The 18094-nt window shown below is 36.0% G+C and overlaps 1 protein-coding gene across 13 annotated transcripts in view; it reads left to right on the forward strand.

The window, feature by feature from the left end:
* Positions 1-18094, forward strand: part of PPP1R9A (protein phosphatase 1 regulatory subunit 9A) — a 349347-nt gene that overhangs the window by 200455 nt on the left and 130798 nt on the right. For all 13 annotated transcript variants that reach the window (XM_024990823.2, XM_024990825.2, XM_010804004.4 and 10 more), the window contains one exon: positions 9766-9870. In XM_024990823.2, coding sequence (XP_024846591.1) covers positions 9766-9870 — 105 coding nt within the window. The remainder of the gene's footprint in view (positions 1-9765; positions 9871-18094) is intronic.

Genomic DNA, 18094 nt, shown 5'->3' on the forward strand with positions numbered 1-18094 from the left:
TTTCACCTGGCTTATAGTTTCCTTTGCTGTGCAAAAGCTTTTAAGTTTAATCAAGTCCCACTTGTTTACTTTTGTTTTTATTTCCATTACTCTAGGAGGTGGGTCATAGAGGATCTTGCTTTGATTTATGTCATCAAGTGTTCTGCCTATGTTTAAGAGTTTTATAGTTTCTGGTCTTGCATTTAAGTCTTTAATCCATTATGAGTTTATCTTTGTGTATTGTGTTAGGAAGTGTTCTAATTTCATTCTTTTACATGTAGCTGTCCAGTTTTCCCAGCACCATTTCTGAAGAGGCTGTCTTTGTCCCATTGTGTAATTCTTGCTTCTTGTCAAAAATAAGGTACCCATAGGTGCATGGGTTTACTTCTGGGCTTTCCATCTTGTTCTGTTGGTCTATATTTCTGTTTTTTTTTTTTTGCAGTACCATACTCTCTTGATGACTGTAGCTTTATAGTATAATCTGAAGTCAGGAAGGTTGATTCCTCCAGCTCCATTCTTCTTTCTCAGGACTGCTTTGGCTATTCGGGGTCTTTTGTGTTTCCATATGAATTGTGAAATTTTTTGTTCCAGTTCTGTGAAAGCTGCCATTGCTAATTTGATAAGGATCTCACTGAATCTGTAGATTGTGTTTGGTAGTATTGTCGTTTTCACAATATTGATTCTTCCTACCTAGGAACATGGGATATCTCTCCATCTGTTTCTGTTGTCTTTGATTTCTTTCATTAGTATCTTATAGTTTTCTGTGTACAGTTCTTTTGTCTCCTGAGGTAAGTTTATTCCTAAATATTTAATTCTTTTTCTTGGAATGGTGAATGGGATTGTTTCCTTAATTTCTCTTTCTGATTTTTCATTGTTAGTATATAGAAATGCAAGTGATTTCTGTGCATTGATTTTGTGTCCTGCAACTTTGCTGTATTCACTGATTAGCTCTAGTAATTTTCTGATACTATCTTTAGGGTTTTCTATGTACAATATTATGTCATCTGCAAACAGTGAGAACTTTACTTTTTCTTTTCTGATCTGGATCCCTTTTATTTCTTTTCCTTCTCTGATGGCTGTAGCTAGGACTTCCAGAACTATGTTGAATAATAGTGGTGAAAGTGGATACCCTTGTCTTTTTCCTGATCTTAGGGGAAATGCTTTCAGTTTTTCACCATTGAGAATAATGTTTGCTGTAGGCTTATCATATATCACCTTTTCTATGTTGAGGTAGATCCCTTCTATGCCCATTTTGTGAAGAGTTTTAATCATAAATGGGTACTGAATTTTGTCCAAGGCTTTTTCTGCATCTATTTAGATGATCATATGGTTTTTATCTTTCAATTTGTTAATATGGTGTGTCACATTAATTGATTTGTGTACATTGAAGAATCCTTGCATCCCTGGAACAAACCCAGCTTACTCATGGTGTATGAGCTTTTTGATGTATTACTGAATTCTGTTTGCTGAAATTCTGTTGAGGATTTTTGCATCTATGTTTATCAGTGACATTGGCCTGTAGTTTTCTTTTTTTTTTTTGGCATTTTTTAAAATTTTTTATTTTATTTTTAAACTTTACAATATTGTATTAGTTTTGCCAAATATCGAAATGAATCCGCCACAGGTATACCTGTGTTCCCCATCCTGAACCCTCCTCCCTCCTCCCTCCCCATACCCTCCTTCTGAGTCGTCCCAGTGCACCAGCCCCAAGCATCCAGTATCGTGCATTGAACCTGGACTGGTGACTCGTTTCATACATGATATTATACATGTTTCACTGCTATTCTCCCAAATCTCCCCACCCTCTCCCTCTCCCACAGAATCCATAGACTGATCTATACATCAGTGTCTCTTTTGCTGTCTCGTACACAGGGTTATTGTTACCATCTTTCTAAATTCCATATATATGCATTAGTATACTGTATTGGTGTTTTTCTTTCTGGCTTACTTAACTCTGTATAATAGGTTCCAGTTTCATCCACCTCATTAGAACTGATTCAAATGTATTCTTTTTAATGGCTGAGTAATACTCCATTGTGTATATGTACCACTGCTTTCTTATCCATTCATCTGCTGATGGACATCTAGGTTGTTTCCATGTCCTGGCTATTATAAACAGTGCTGCGATGAACATTGGGGTACACGTGTCTCTTTCCCTTCTGGTTTCCTCAGTGTGTATGCCCAGCAGTGGGATTGCTGGATCATAAGGCAGTTCTATTTCCAGTTTTTTAAGGAATCTCCACACTGTTCTCCATAGCTGTACTAGTTTGCATTCCCACCAACAGTGTAAGAGAGTTCCCTTTTCTCCACACCCTCTCCAGCATTTATTGCCTGTAGACTTATGGATCGCAGCCGTTCTGACTGGTATGAAATGGTACCTCATAGTGGTTTTGATTTGCATTTCTCTGATAATGAGTGATGTTGAGCATCTTTTCATGTGTTTGTTAGCTATCTGTATGTCTTCTTTGGAGAAATGTCTATTTAGTTCTTTGGCCCATTTTTTGATTGGGTCATTTATTTTTCTGGAGTTGAGCTGTAGGAGTTGCTTGTATATTTTTGAGATTAGTTGTTTGTCCGTTGCTTCATTTGCTATTATTTTCTCCCATTCTGAAGGCTGCCTTTTCACCTTGCTAATAGTTTCCTTTGATGTGCAGAAGCTTTTAAGTTTAATTAGGTCCCATTTGTTTATTTTTGCTTTTATTTCCAATATTCTGGGAGGTGGGTCATAGAGGATTCTGCTGTGATGTATGTCAGAGAGTGTTTTGCCTATGTTCTCCTCTAGGAGTTTTATAGTTTCTGGTCTTACATTGAGCTCTTTAATCCATTTTGAGTTTATTTTTGTGTATGGTGTTAGAAAGTGTTCTAGTTTCATTCTTTTACAAGTGGTTGACCAGTTTTCCCAGTACCTCTTGTTAAAGAGATTATCTTTAATCCATTGTATATTCTTGCCTCTTTTGTCAAAGATAAGGTGTCCATATGTGCGTGGATTTATCTCTGGGCTTTCTATTTTGTTCCATTGATCAATATTTCTGTCTTTGTGCCAGTACCATACTGTCTTGATAACTGTGGCTTTGTAATAGAGCCTGAAGTCAGGTAGGTTGATTCCTCCAGTTCCATTCTTCTTTCTCAAGATAGCTTTGGCTATTCGAGGTTTTTTGTATTTCCATGCAAGTTGTGAAATTATTTGTTCTAGCTCTGTGAAGAATACCTTTGGTAGCTTGATAGGGATTGCATTGAATCTATAAATTGCTTTGGGTAGTATACTCATTTTCACTATATTGATTCTTCTTGTAGTTTTCTTTTTTGTGTGTTGTCTTTGTCCAGTTTTGGTATCAGGGTGATGGTGGCCTTTAGAATGAGTTTTGAAATGTTCCTTCCTCTGCAATTTTTAGAAAGAGTTTTAGAAGGATAGGCATTAGTTCTTCTCTAAATGTTAGATAGAATTGTCCTGTGATGCCATCTGTTCCTGGGCTTTTGTTTTTTGGGAGATGTTTGATCACAGCTTCAATTTCAGTGCTTCTAATTGGGTTGTTCATAATTTTTACTTCTTCCTGGTTCAGTCTTGGAAGACTGAACTTTTCTAAGAATCTGTCCATTTCTTCCAGGTTATCCATTTTATTGCCATACAGTTGTTCATAATAGTCTCTTATAATCCTTTGTATTTCTGCATTGTCTGTTGTATCCTCTCCTTTTTCATTTCTAATTTTGTTGATTTGATTCTTCTCTCCTTTTTGCTTGGACACAATCAAGCAACTTTCACTTTAAAACATAATATCCATTTCTAACCTCTACCGAAACCTAGCCTCCCATCTTGGAAGTATGGTGAACATTAAGAATAAATAAGGAAGATGGATGACCTGACCTATAGAGTCCAGAGCTTAGTAGCAAACAACTCCATATTTACAAAACCAGAAACGATGTCAGATGTCCTCATTCTGATGTATAGTTTCAAAGAAATCCAATAAAAATCTTAGGAGTCTTCTCTTTTTAGGGATAGAAGTTGACTAGCTGGTTCCAGAATGCATATAGAAACATAATGGACCTAGAATATCAATTCTGTAAAAGAATAAAGTTAGAGGAATGACCTTACCTGATTTTTTTCAAGACTTAGTACAAAATTTCTGTAACCAAGGCCATATGATATAGGTATAAAAATTGAAACAGAGATCAGTGGAGTAGAATAGAAAGTAAGAGTAGACTGAAACAGATATAGTCAGTTGACTTTCAATTAAAGTGCTATAATAATTCTGTGGTAAAATGTATAATCTTTTCTACAAACAGTGCTATAAGGATTAGATATCCAATATTCTGTAATAACCGAAATGGCAAAAGAATTTGAAAACGAATAGGTACATGTATATATGTGTGTAGTTGAATCACCTTGCCGTACACCTGAAACTAACACAACACTGTTCATCCACTATACTCCAACATAAAATAAATTTTTTTAAAAATTAGATATCCGTATGGAAAAACAAAACAAGTAAACCACAAACCTTATCTTACACCATATACAGATTAAGTCAAAATTACAGATCTAGGCATCAGAGTTCCATGAAAAACTAAGAGAATACATAGGTGAAAGTATTTGTATCCTACCATTAAGCAAAGATATTTGAGACAGGACACAAAGCATGGAGCACTAAAGAAAAAAGTGAACTTTATTAAAAGCTTTTGTTCTTTAAGAGGCATGGTTATGAAATGATAAAGGGAATCTATATAGACAAGAAGAAAATATTTGTTAAACATTCATGTGAGGATTTGTGTCAAGGGTGTGAAGAAGACTTACAACTCAGTAACAAAAAACCCACAAATAAAAATAATTGTATTTGAAAAATACAAATGAAAGATTTGTGTAGTTGTTTCAAAGAGAAAAATATATTAATGCTCGATAGCATATGAATATTTGTTCAACATCATTAGTCCTTAGAGGATACAGATAAAAACTGCAGTGAGATACCATACGTACTAGAATGGCTAAAGCTGAGAATGCTGACAATGTAAAATGTTAACAAGGCTATGGAGAAATGGAACACTCACACATAGCTTGTGCGAACATAACGTTTTACAGGCACTTAGGAAAATAGTTTGGCAGTTCTTTTAAGCATATACTTAACCTTTCAAGCCAGCATTTCTACTTGTTGGTAATTTCCAACAGAAATGAAAATGTATGTCTACATAAAGACCTGTATGATAACTTATTTATAATAGACAAAATTGAGAAAAAAAAAATGTCTGTCCTGTACTCTGTATCTTCTGCATGAGAATTTTGCAGGAGGTACAACTTGAGGAATTTTTAATTTTCAGAATGACTCCATTGTCCCATTGCAGTTAGGCAGTTTGAGAACCAGTGCCCTAGACGATCCTGTCCAGTATGGTCAGGCCTCTGGCAGCTTACATTGTACTTTTGTGCAGATTTGAGAAACGCAGCTTTCCCCTCCTCCCTCCGTCAACTTTATGTAGAGATTTGCTTCTTCTGGACATTGCATATAAATGGAATCATAGAGCATGTGATCTTTTGTGACTGGCTTTTTTCACTAGTATAATGTTTTCAAGGCTTATTCATGTTGCAGCATCTATCACATTTCATTTCCAAATAATATTCTATTGAATGCATATTTCATATTTTGTTTATTCTGGCACCAATGGATGGATATTTGAGTTGTTTCTACTTTTGGGCTATTAGGAATAATGTTGCTTTGAATATTCATGTGCAAATTTTGTGTGAACAGGTTTTCATTTCTCTTGAGTATATAGTCAGGGGTGGAATTTCTGACTCATATGGTTACTCTGTGTTTAACCCTTTGGAAAACTGCTAGATGGTTATAGTGTTACCAGTAATGTATGTGGATTACAGTGTCTCCACATCTCATGAAGACTTCTTGTTATTTTTTTTTAATTCAATTATAGTTGATTTACAATATGATATTAATTTTGAGTGTACAACACAGTGAATGAATATCTTTATAGGTTATGCTCCATTTAAAGTTACCATCTGTCTTTTTCTTAATATATGTACTGGAGTGTAGTTGATTAGCAGTGCTGTGTTAGTTTGGGTACTATCTGTCTTTTGATCATAGTCATCTTAGTAACTATGAAGAGGTATCTTGCTTTAGTTTTGATTTGTAGTCCCCTGATGACTAATGGTGTTGAGCACCTTTTACATATGCTTATTTGCTTCTGTGTTTCTTCTTTGGAGAAATGCCTATTCAGACCCTTTGCTTATTTTTTTAAATTGAGCTATAATTGACATATAACATTATATTAGTTTCAGGTATACAACATAATGATTTGATATTTACATACATTCTGAAATGATCACCTCAAGAAGTCTAGTTAACATCCCATCGCCAGATATAGTTATAAAAATGTTTTTCTTGTGATGAGGATGTTTAAGATCTACTCTCGACAACTTTCAAATACGCAATACAAATACTACAAAAATGTAGTCACCACATTGTACATTATATCCCCATGACTCATTTTATAGCAGGAAGACTGTATCTTTTGACCCCCTTCTCCCATTCTGCCCATGCCCCAGCCCCATCTATGGCAGTCATCTGTCTGTCTCTGTATCTATGAGCTGGTGGTTTTTGTTTGTTTGTTTTTTAGATTCCCAGGTAAGTGAGATCATATGGTATTTTTCTTTCTATATCTGACTTACTTTTAAGTTGGATTGTCATTTTATTATTGGGTTGTAAGTATTCTTTATAATAGTCTAGATACCAGCCCCAAGTAAGATATATGATATATAAAAATTTCCTTCCAATCTGTGAATTATTGCAAATTAAAACAGTGAGAAATACTACTGGACACCTAATCGAATGGCCAAAATCTAGAATATGTACAATGCTGATGAGAATGTGATGTAAAAGGAACTTTCATTCATAATTTTGTGCTTTTATCATTTCAAACTTTGTACAGATTGCACATGACTTCTTAACTCTCTCATGACTTTAGTTTCTCCAGTGCCCTTCTCATCCTTTACCCCTAAATGGAGGAGCATAAAAGCATTTTTCAAATACATGAAGGGCTATCATAGAAAAAGGAATTGAGACTCATTCTATGTAACTCTAGTAGTAGAAGATTGCGTTCTTTTTAAATTATCTTTTGAACAGTCCTTTAAAACTGAGAGAGTTTTGTCAAAATGCAGCACAATTTATAGTGTCTTTTTGGCCCCAGGTCATATAAACCAAGGCAAATAAAAATTACTTGTTTAGACCTTCATCAACTTGCTATACACATTCAAGTTTTGATCATTATGTTCTTTCATATGCTAAAACAGGCTGATACATTTGGACTAGCCTGCTGTTCTTTTTCTTAAAAAACAAAAATTCCTTCCAATACCTTATTTACATGATTTTATTTTTTCTTTCATTGTTGTTGTTACCATAGTCTTAATTATCCATTTAAAATTTAACTTGTTGCCTACTTAACTGATTTCTAGTAACAACCCTCACTGGTAGCTTGGAAGTTGGTAATAATCACCTGTCATAGGCAAACAATTTAGCAGACCAGCAAATAGCATTTTCTGTAGCCACTATACTATACTATCAGTTCAGTTCAGTCACTCAGTCATGTCCAACTCTCTGCGACTCCATGAACTGCAGCACGCCAGGCCTCCCTGTCCATCACCAACTCCCGGAGTTCACTCAAACTCATGTCTATCGAGTCGGTGATGCCATCCAGCCATCTCATCCTCTGTCGTCCCCTCTCCTCCTGCCCCCAATCCCTCCCAGCATCAGAATCTTTTCCAATGAGTCAACTCTTCGCATGAGGTGGCCAAAGTATTGGAGTTTCAGCTTTAGCATCAGTCCTTCCAATGAACACCCAGGACTGATCTCCTTTAGGATGGACTGGTTGGATCTCATTGCAGTCCAAGGGACTCTCAAAGAGTCTTCTCCAACACCACAGTTCAAAAGCATCAATTCTTCGGCGCTCAGCCTTCTTCACAGTCCAACTCTCACATCCATACATGACCACAGGAAAAACGGACTAGATGACTAGACGGACCTTTGTTGGCAAAGTAATGCCGCTGCTTTTGAATATGCTATCTAGGTTGGTCATAACTTTCCTTCCAAAGAGTAAGCATCTTTTAATTTCATGGCTGCAATCACCATCTGCAGTGATTTTGAAGCCCCCAAAATAAAGTCTGACACTGTTTCCACTGTTTTCCCATCTATTTCCGATGAAGTGATGGGACCAGATGCCATGATAATTTATTACATTTTTATTATTAATAACTGAATGATACATTTTTAGAAGTTTCTTTGCAGATTTCTTACTTTAGGAGTAAAAGACAAAAAAAGCCATAAACTTTTCTTTTTCCTATTTTGGTAAAACTGGTTGAAATGGTACATAGACAAATGAACAGTGTTAGTTTGGTGACAAACTGGAAATCCATCCTTTGTTAGCAATTACTGTTAGAATGAATACTCTTCTAGGCATTGTTGAGGATTTGAAGCAATAAATATTATTAATATACCAAATTGAAAAAATAAAGAAAAATAAAACAGCCAGCCTGGTCTGGCGTCCATTTCCTAGTCTCTCAACTCAGTTTTCCCAGCTCCCCAGGCCCAGCGTCTCATTTCCCTAAATATTCTATAAAATAGCCATTATACTATTTTTACATCTTCTTAATATGCCACAATAAGCACATTCTTTAACACAAGGAGAGTTGTGTATTTTAAAAGCATCATGACCAAGATTTTAGAAATAACTATGAATCTTGGAAATCATGTTTTAAGCTGGCACTCTATAAAACATAATTACTACTGATATAAAAGTTTGTTAGTATTATGATTCAGTTTAGTTAAACATACTTTTATATATATATTTTTTCCTTTTTAAACTTTACGTAGGAATATTGTTAATCTATCTTGTCATTGTCTCAGAATTTTAGGAAGTTCAGATTAACTAGTCTCATGAAAATATAAAGCCACACCTTTATAAAATCATGGAGAAAACTTTGTTGTTATTCAGTTGCTAAATTGTGTCTGACTGTTTGTGACTCCGTGGACTGTAAAACATTCCAGAGTTTGCTCAAATTCATGTTCACTGAGTTGATGATGCGCTCTAACCATCTCTGCTGCCCTCTTCTCCTTTTACCTTCAATCTTTCCCAGCATCACGTTCTTTTCCACTGTTACTTTAAACCAAAATTATTAAATTAGTCTTATTCATCCAAAGTCTCACTTTTTCACTTTTATTACATGAACTTGGTCTCATATGAAAAAACTTCTAAGCTTCTAGCAGAATCTCCAAGAAGAATTTTTTTCTTAAATGTCTAGTACATTGAAACTCTCATTAGATCCTAGAAAAGAAAATTTATGAAAGTGATTACTGTTCTCTATGAACCAATTAGATTATCACTCCTTTAATTTCAGAGGCTTTATAATTCAATTTATTGAGACCCTTCTAAGTTAGGAACATACTTTGTGCTCACATAGTGAGGTCATGGCTTCTCTCAGTTACTACAGCACAGAGAACTTGTAGCTTCAGTTCTGCAACCTCAGGAACAAGTTAAGTAGTCCAAGAAACACAAAAACTCACTGGTCAAGATTTCAAAGGGCTTTTTCCTTTCTAGGGTTCATGAAATTTTTTTTAAATGAAATGGTTTGAGCTCCCAAATAGATAAAAACCTTTGACAAAGATCTGGGGCTTGGAGACAAATTTTGAATCAGTAAGAGTATCTTAAAAATCAAATATTTTGTCAACTCATTTTTTGCGAGTGGGAATATATTATCAGTAAAACTAATTGTGGGTAATTTTTTCCCTTTTCCCAAAGAATACAAGTCAATGACCAGATTGTGGAAGTGGATGGAATCAGCTTGGTGGGTGTCACACAGAATTTTGCTGCAACAGTTCTAAGAAACACCAAGGGCAATGTCAGGTATGTGGCTTGAGATATATACAATTTGATTACTTGATAATTTGTTGAATTTTAGTTTTCTCTCTAATTGTACCTATAAATATATATAATTACCAGAAGAATTTTATCTAAATACTAAAAACTTGTCTTTAGTTTAAAATTTTTCCTTCTTTATTGTGATTAGTTCATGTAAGTTAATAAGACTAAAAATTGTATTAATAATATTCTAGAAAGACATGAAGATATGAAATATACAGTATCAGTGTGGTTAATTGCTGAACTGTGTTAGTGTTTTTCATTGCTAATATAGCAATAATTTCAAGGAAGATAGAATTTCTCAGTAAATATGAATTTAGGCCCCAGATCCCTTCAATAAAATCAGTTATGCAGTAAATTGAAACGATTATACATATATCCAGTCATACATGTTACTTAAGACAAGTAGGCGGAATGATTTAAGGTTGATAAATGCATTTTAAAATCTCTTTCTTGTTTTAAAGAATGGCAAGACTAATCTTTGATAAACTATAACTTTTCCAACTTAATAGGACAGACTATACATTATTTGGAACCTTAAATTTATATCCAGCCCTGACGTCCTAAAATTTATAGTCTGGAAAACAAATAAAGTAGTTCTGTGCCAACTAAAGTCGAGGTTTTAATAACTTTTAATTTTGGTCACAGGGTACTTATTTTTTAATGTAGTATTGCTCATGCCTTATCCTTTTCCATAAGTCCTATAAAGAAGCACTTGAGGGGACATTATTTACTGTGTATAATTATGAGTGTATTTTAGTGTTATCTTCAAAATGAAACTGCCAAATATTCTGAAAATATTGATGAGTTAATATTGCTATAAAGAGAGTAACAGGATTTTATTACAGCATATTTTATGTTGCACAAGCACAGGTTTACATTTTATAATTTAGACTTTTTCAATTGGAAACGTCCTTTAATGTAGGGAATGTTAGCCTAAATGACTTCTGTGAGTGCTATGTCAATGATTCAAGAATACGCATCATCCTAAGAAAGGCATGTAAAATAATTAGAAAGAGTGCAGGGAAAATTTGGAGCTGCATGGGCTGGTCCCTCAGTAAATGCAATTGTCTCTGTAGAATTACCATCTGTTCTTTAGACAGTGCTTTTCTGTGTCAGGGTAGAACTTGGTTTTGAAGCTGCTCATTATGTTTTGCAGTAAATGTTAAAGTGAAATAAGTAAGAAATATGTCCAACTTATAAGAACATTTCTCAGTTGGAAAAAAGTTTGTAGTTACATAGACTTATAGCCACCTCTTTCTTTCCCTTCATAATTTTGTACTCATTTCAAGCCTTGTACAGATGGCAAATGGCTTCTTAATTGTCTCATGATTTCAGTCTCTCCCTTCTTTAATCTGTCTTCATCTTTACCTCTAATGGAAGAACATAAAAGCAGTTTTTAAGTAAAGACCTATCATGGAAAAAGCAATTGACTCATTCTACATAACTTGAGTAGTAGAACTAAGACTTGTGGGTAGAAATAATAATTCTTCCTTTGTTATGTTCCTCGTCTTAATTTTTTTTCTTCCAACAAGAAGCCATAACTTTATTAATAATAGAAACAATACAATTTCCAGCTGTTCTGTGTTTAGTTGCTCAGTCATGTCCGACTCTGTGACCCCGTTGACTGTAGACCGCCAGGCTCCTCTGTCCATTGGGATTTTCCAGGCAAGAATACTGGAGTGGATTGCCATACTCCTCTCGAGGGGATCTTCCCAACCCAGGGATCGAACCTAGGTCTTCCACATTGCAGGCGGATTCTTTACCAACTGAGCTACCAGGGAAGCCTGTCTTAACACCTACCTCTCCCTATATTCATGCTCTAGTACAGTATGACTAGTGTAGTCATCATCTTTCAAACATGGATTATAAATTTCTTTCTTCCATACTTTCTGTTTAAAATACTTATCTTGAAGACCGTATTTCAGCTCCTTTGCCCTCTAAGAAATCCTCCTTGATCTCCCTGTTTCCTAGTGATCTCTTCTTCCTGATAATATTCATCATTCATACCACTTTTTTTTAACCTCAAGTTTACAGAACATGCTACATTAATTTTTTAAAGGCATGTATTTAATTTCCTCATTTAATTTGTAAAAAACTTAATATCAAAATGGAACCCTTAGCTTCCTTTATTCCCTCAAATTATTTAACCCTAGGTTTAGATTGATGTATAACTCAGGGTCATAATTGAATGTAAGTAAAAAGACTTTTCTCATTTTAACTTATCAGAAATAACACCTGAATCCTCTGAATTTATTTTAGTTGGTAGTTCTTCATAAGACATTAATACAAAAGTGAAAAGTCAAAGTGAAGTCACTCAGTCATGTCTGACTCTTTCCAACCCCATGGACTGTAGCCTACGAGGTTCCTCCACCATGGAATTTTCCAGGCAAGAGTACTGGAGTGGGTTGCCATTTCCTTCTCCAAGAGATCTTCCCGACCCAGGGATGGAACCTGGGTCTCCTACGTTGCAAACAGACGCTTTTATGGTCTGAGCCACCAGGGAAACCAAAAATGGGATGAAAAATGTTAGATATATATTTTTAATGAAACTTTTTAAACTGAGGGTTTAAAGCATGTATGGTTCTATATTTCTTATTTATTGGGAGATAGCTATCACATTACTGTTTCCTAAAATCTACTTTTTAAAAGGGATATCTAAGAAATCACTAAATTAATTTGAATATTTCAAACTACTAAGTACAGATCAGGAACGAAGGTATGAAACTCATGGCTTTGAGAGCCTGGAAGGAGAAAGATAAGAAACTAGTATTGATAAGTAAGTTGAACCTGAGATTTGGACATGATTATATTTTAATCACTAAGATTGATTTTTTTAACTTATTTCCTGGAAATGCATATGAAATTGGTACCATCATTTGGATATGAATCAAAACCACACAGTGAAATTCTGTTGATTTCACCCACAGTTACAGAGAATCACTTTTATCTGAGCTTAGTCTAATTACTTTTTAAACTTGGAATTGCTGTACCTGAGTTTATGAACTAATAAGTCCTAATGAAAGCCTCATAGAAGTCCCAATTTTGACATATTAGAGAAATTATAAGATAAATATTTTTAATATGATAACTTCTAAGGGCATATATATATATATTTTTTTCAACCTTACATCATTTATATGAATTAAACCATATTAGGCCACTGTGAAGAAGTGGTTCAACTCAAACCAGGCTATGTTCCTGGAGGATTAGAAGCTCAGGGATGGCTCAAAGTGTTGGAAAAACACTAGTATTTCCTCAGTTTTATTGATAGCATTTAAAACTAAGTGATCCTAATGAAATTATGGTGAGTACTATACTAATCATGTTAATTAAATTCACTTCAGTTGCTCAGTCATGTCCGACTCTTTGCAACCCCATAAACCACAGCACGCCAGGCCTCCCTGCCGCTGCTGCTAAGTCGCTTCAGTTGTGTCCAACTCTGTGCGACCCCATAGACAATAGTGCACCAGGCTCCCATGTCCCTGGGATTCTCCAGGCAAGAATACTGGAGTGGGTTGCCATTTCCTTCTCCAATGCAGGAAAGTGAAAAGTGAAAGTGAAGTCGCTCAGTCGTGTCCGACTCTTAGTGACCCCAAGGACTCCACGGGATTTTCCAGGCAAGAATACTGGAGTGGGGAGGCCTCCCTATCCATCACCAACTCCCGGAGTATACCCAAACTCATGTCCAATGAATCAGTGATGCCATCCAACCGTCTCATCCTCTGGCGTCCCCTTCTCCTCCTGCGCTCAGTCATTCCCAGCATCAGGGTCTTTTCAAATGAGTCAGCTCTTCACAAGAGGTGGCCAAAATATTGGACCCTCAGCTTCAACATCAGTCCTTCCAATGAACACCCAGGACTGATCTCCTTTAGGATGGACTGGTTGGATCTCCTTGCAGTCCACAGGACTATCAAGAGTCTTCTCCAACACCACAGTTCAAAAGCATCACTTCTCGCTCAGCTTTCTTTATATTCCCACTCTCACATCCATACATGACCACTGGAAAATCCATAGCCTTGACTAGATGTACCTTTGTTGGCAAAGTAACATCTCTGCTTTTTAATATGCTGTCTAGGTTGGTCATAACTTTTCTTCCAAGGAGTAAGCATCTTTTAATTTCATGGCTGCAATCATCATCTGCAGTGATTTTGGAGCCCCAAAATAAAGTCAGCCATGTTTCCACTGTTTCCCCATCTATTTGCCATGAAGTGATGAGACTGGATACCATGATCTTAGTTTTCTGAATGTTGAGCTTTAAGCTAACCTTTTCACTCTCCTCTTTCACTTTCATCAAGACGCTCTTTAGTTCTTCTTCACTTTCTGCCATAAGGGTGGTATCATCTGCATATCTGAAGTTACTGATATTTCTCCCAGCATTCTTGATTCCAGCTTGTGCTTCTGCCAGCCTAGTGTTTCTCATGATGTAGTCTGCATAGAAGTTAAATAAACAGGGTGACAATATACAGCCTTGACGTACTCCTTTTCCTCTTTGGAACCAGTCTGTTGTTCCATGTCCCGTTCTAACTGTTGCTTCCTGACCTGCATACAGATTTCTCAGGAGGCAGGTCAGGTGGTCTGGTATTCCCATCTCTTTCAGAATTTTCCACAGTTTATTGTGACCCACACAGTCAAAGGCTTTGGCGTAGTCAATAAAGCAGAAATAGATATTTTTCTGGAAATCTCTTGCTTTTTCGATGACTCAGCAGATGTTGGCAGTTTGATCTCTGGTTCCTCTGCCTTTTCTAAAACCAGCTTGAACATCTGGAAGTCACGGTTCACACATTGCTGAAGCTTGGCTTGGAGAATTTTGAGCATTACTTTGCTAGTGTGTGAGATGAGTGCAGTTGTGCAGTAGTTTGAGCATTCTTTGGCATTGCCTTTCTTTGGGATTGGAATGAAAACTGACCTTTTCCAGTCCTGTGGCCACTGCTGAATTTTCCAAATTTGCTCACATATTGAGTGCAGCACTTTCACAGCATTATCTTTTAGAATTTGAAATAGCTCAACTGGAATTCCATCACCTCCACTCGCTTTGTTCATAGTGATGCTTCCTAAGGCCCACTTGACTTCACGTTCCAGGATGTCTGGCTCTAGGTGAGTGATCACACCATCATGATTATCTGGGTTGTGAAGATCTTTTTTGTATAGTTCTTCTGTGTATTCTTGCCACCTCTTCTTAATATCTTTTGCTTCTGTTAGGTCCCTACCATTTCTGTCCTTTATTGAGCCCATCTTTGCATGAAATATTCCCTTGGTATCTCTGATTGTCTTGAAGAGATCTCTAGTCATTTCCATTCTGTTGTTTTCCTCTATTTCTTTGCATTGATTGATGAGGAAGGCTTTCTTATCTCTCCTTGCTCTTCTTTGGAACTCTGCATTCAAATGGGTATATCTTTCCTTTTCTCCTTTGCTTTTGGCTTCTCTTCTCTTCACAGCTATTTGTAAGGCCTCCTGAGACAGCCATTTTGCTTTTTTGCATTTCTTCTTCTTGGGGATGGTCTTGATCCCTGTCTCCTATACAATATCATGAACTTCCATCCATAGTTCATCAGGCACTCTGTCTCTCAGATCTAGTCCCTTAAATCTCTTTCTCCCTTCCACTGTATAATCATAAAGGATTTGATTTAGGTCAAGTCCAGGAGTTGGTTATGGACAGGGAGGCCTGGCGTGCTGCGGTTCATGGGGTCACAAATAGTCAAATGTGAGTGAGCGACTGAACTGACTGACTGACTGATACCTGAATGTTCTAGTGGTTTTCCCCACTTTGTTCAATTTAAGTCTGAATTTGGCCATAAGGAGTTCATGATCTGAGCCACAGTCAGCTCCTGGTCTTGTTTTTGCTGATTGTTTAGAGCTTCTCCATCTTTGGCTGCAAAGAATATAATCAGTCTGAACTTGGTGTTGACCATCTGGTGATGTCTATGTGTAGAGCCATCTCTTGTGTTGTTGGAAGAGGGTGTTTGCTATGTCCAGTGCGTTCTCTGACAAAACTCTATTTGCCTTTGCCCTGCTTCATTCTGTCCTCCAAGGCCAAATTTGCCTGTTACTCCAGGTGTTTCTTGATTTCCTACTTTTATATTCTAGTCCCCTGTAATGAAAAGGACATCTTTTTTGGGTGTTAGTTCTAAAAGGTCTTATAGGTCTTCAAGGAACCGTTCAACTTCAGCTTCTTCAGTGTTCCATAGACTTGGATTACTGTGATATTGAATGGTTTGCCTTGGAAACACCAGAGATCATTCTGTCATTTTTGAGATTGCATCCAGGTACTGCATTTTGGACTCTTTTATTGACTATGATGGCTACTCCATTTCTTCTAAGGGATTCTTGCCCAAAGTAGTAGATACAATGGTCATCTGAGTTAAATTCACCCATTCCAGTCCATTTTAGTTCGCTGATTCCTAGAATGTCGACGTTCTCTCTTGCCATCTCCTGTTTGACCACTGCCAATTTGCCTTGATTCATGGACCTAACATTCCCGGTTCCTATGCAATATTGCTCTTTACAGCATTGGACCTTGCTTCTGTCACCAGTCACATCCGCAACTGGTGTTGTTTTTCTTTGGCTCCATCCCTTCATTCTTTCTGGAGTTATTTCTCCACTGATCATGTTAATTACTTTAAGTAATTGATTAAAGAATGGACTCATAGGACTTAAATAGTTTATGTTCAGAAGTGACATAACACAACGACAGTAGGCTGAGAAAGACAAGCATTGAAGAAGTGGGCATGGAGGAATCAGACACAGTCTTCCCTATAATACGTCTACTGGATTTCACAGGACTTGTTGATCTCCAGATTTTAAACTACTGTGGTTATGGGCATGGTACCAAGAAGCCCAAAGGTAATGTGTGGTATGGGCTCTCGTAGTGTTAAGGTTTCAGTTACCCCTAATCTTCAGATAAAAGGACAATTACAGTGAGAATCTCAGCAGGCTTTTTTGGAGAAATTAATATTTTTTACAAAGAACAAAGTTGGAGGACTTCTACTGTCTGAAAACTACACTAGTCAGAGTAGTCTGGTTTAAGCATAAGGATAAAAATATAGATTAATGGAACAGAATAGACAGTTTCAATATAGACCTGCACAGACAGAACAATTGATTTTTGACAGATGCACCAAGGTAATTCAGTGGGGAAAATTGCAATCTTTTTAAAAAATAAATGGTGCTGGAACAATTGGATAACTGCATGAAAAAAAAAAATGACCTTCTTCCTATGGTGTGTACAAAAATTAACTCATGATTGATCATAGGCCTTAGTGCAACAGTTGAAACAAAAAAGTTTCTAGAAAGCAGGCAAAAATCTTTATGATCTTGGGTTAATGAAATAACACAACCACTTTTCAGAAGTGTTTAGCAAGTTCTTATAAAGTTAAACATACACTTATACCAGCTAGCAGTTCTACTCCCAGCTATTTACTCAAGAGCAATAAAAAGAAATACCTACCCAAAGGCTCACACTCGCACATTCATAGGAGCTTCATTCCAAAAGCTCCAAACTGGAAAGAAATGAAATGTCCTTTAACTGATACATGCATTTACAAATTGTATTATGTTCCATACACTGAAATATTTCTTAGCAATACAAAGGAATGAATATATATTTATTTGTTTATATATTAAATAAATGTATATGCCAATATATTTAACACCATGTATGGCTCTGAAAACCATTTATATTGAGTAAAAAGCAAGACACAAAAGGCTTTACCCTGCCTGATTCCATTTAAAATGCATTGAATAAAAAGGGAACATTTGTGAGGTGACAAAATGTACTCTGTTGTGCTTACTGTGCTTGTTATACAACTGTATACATATTTATCAAAACATATTATAGAATTTAAGGTTGGTAAATTTTGTTGTAAATAAATTTGACCTCAGTAAAACTGATTTTTTAAATGTGTGATAATAGTTACAGGTAACTTTAAAAGTGCTATGCTAACTAATTATATTGAAGTGATGGTGATTATAAAGGAGGATCATGTTTATTTAAGAAGGCAGATGCAGTCAAACAATTTCATTAGCAATATGTACATTTTATTGTGCTTTATACTTTTATTTTTAAAATATTTTATTATTGGGTTCTTACTAGAAAAATATATATATCTATATAAAATTCTTTATGTCTGGACTTTTTTCCTTTTTCAAACATGGACTTGCAACATAACTTTTAGGAAATCAAGTTTTGGGGCTGTAGCTTTAATTGGGA

This window comes from Bos taurus, chromosome 4 (assembly GCF_002263795.3).
Source record: "Bos taurus isolate L1 Dominette 01449 registration number 42190680 breed Hereford chromosome 4, ARS-UCD2.0, whole genome shotgun sequence".
NCBI lineage: Eukaryota > Metazoa > Chordata > Mammalia > Artiodactyla > Bovidae > Bos > Bos taurus.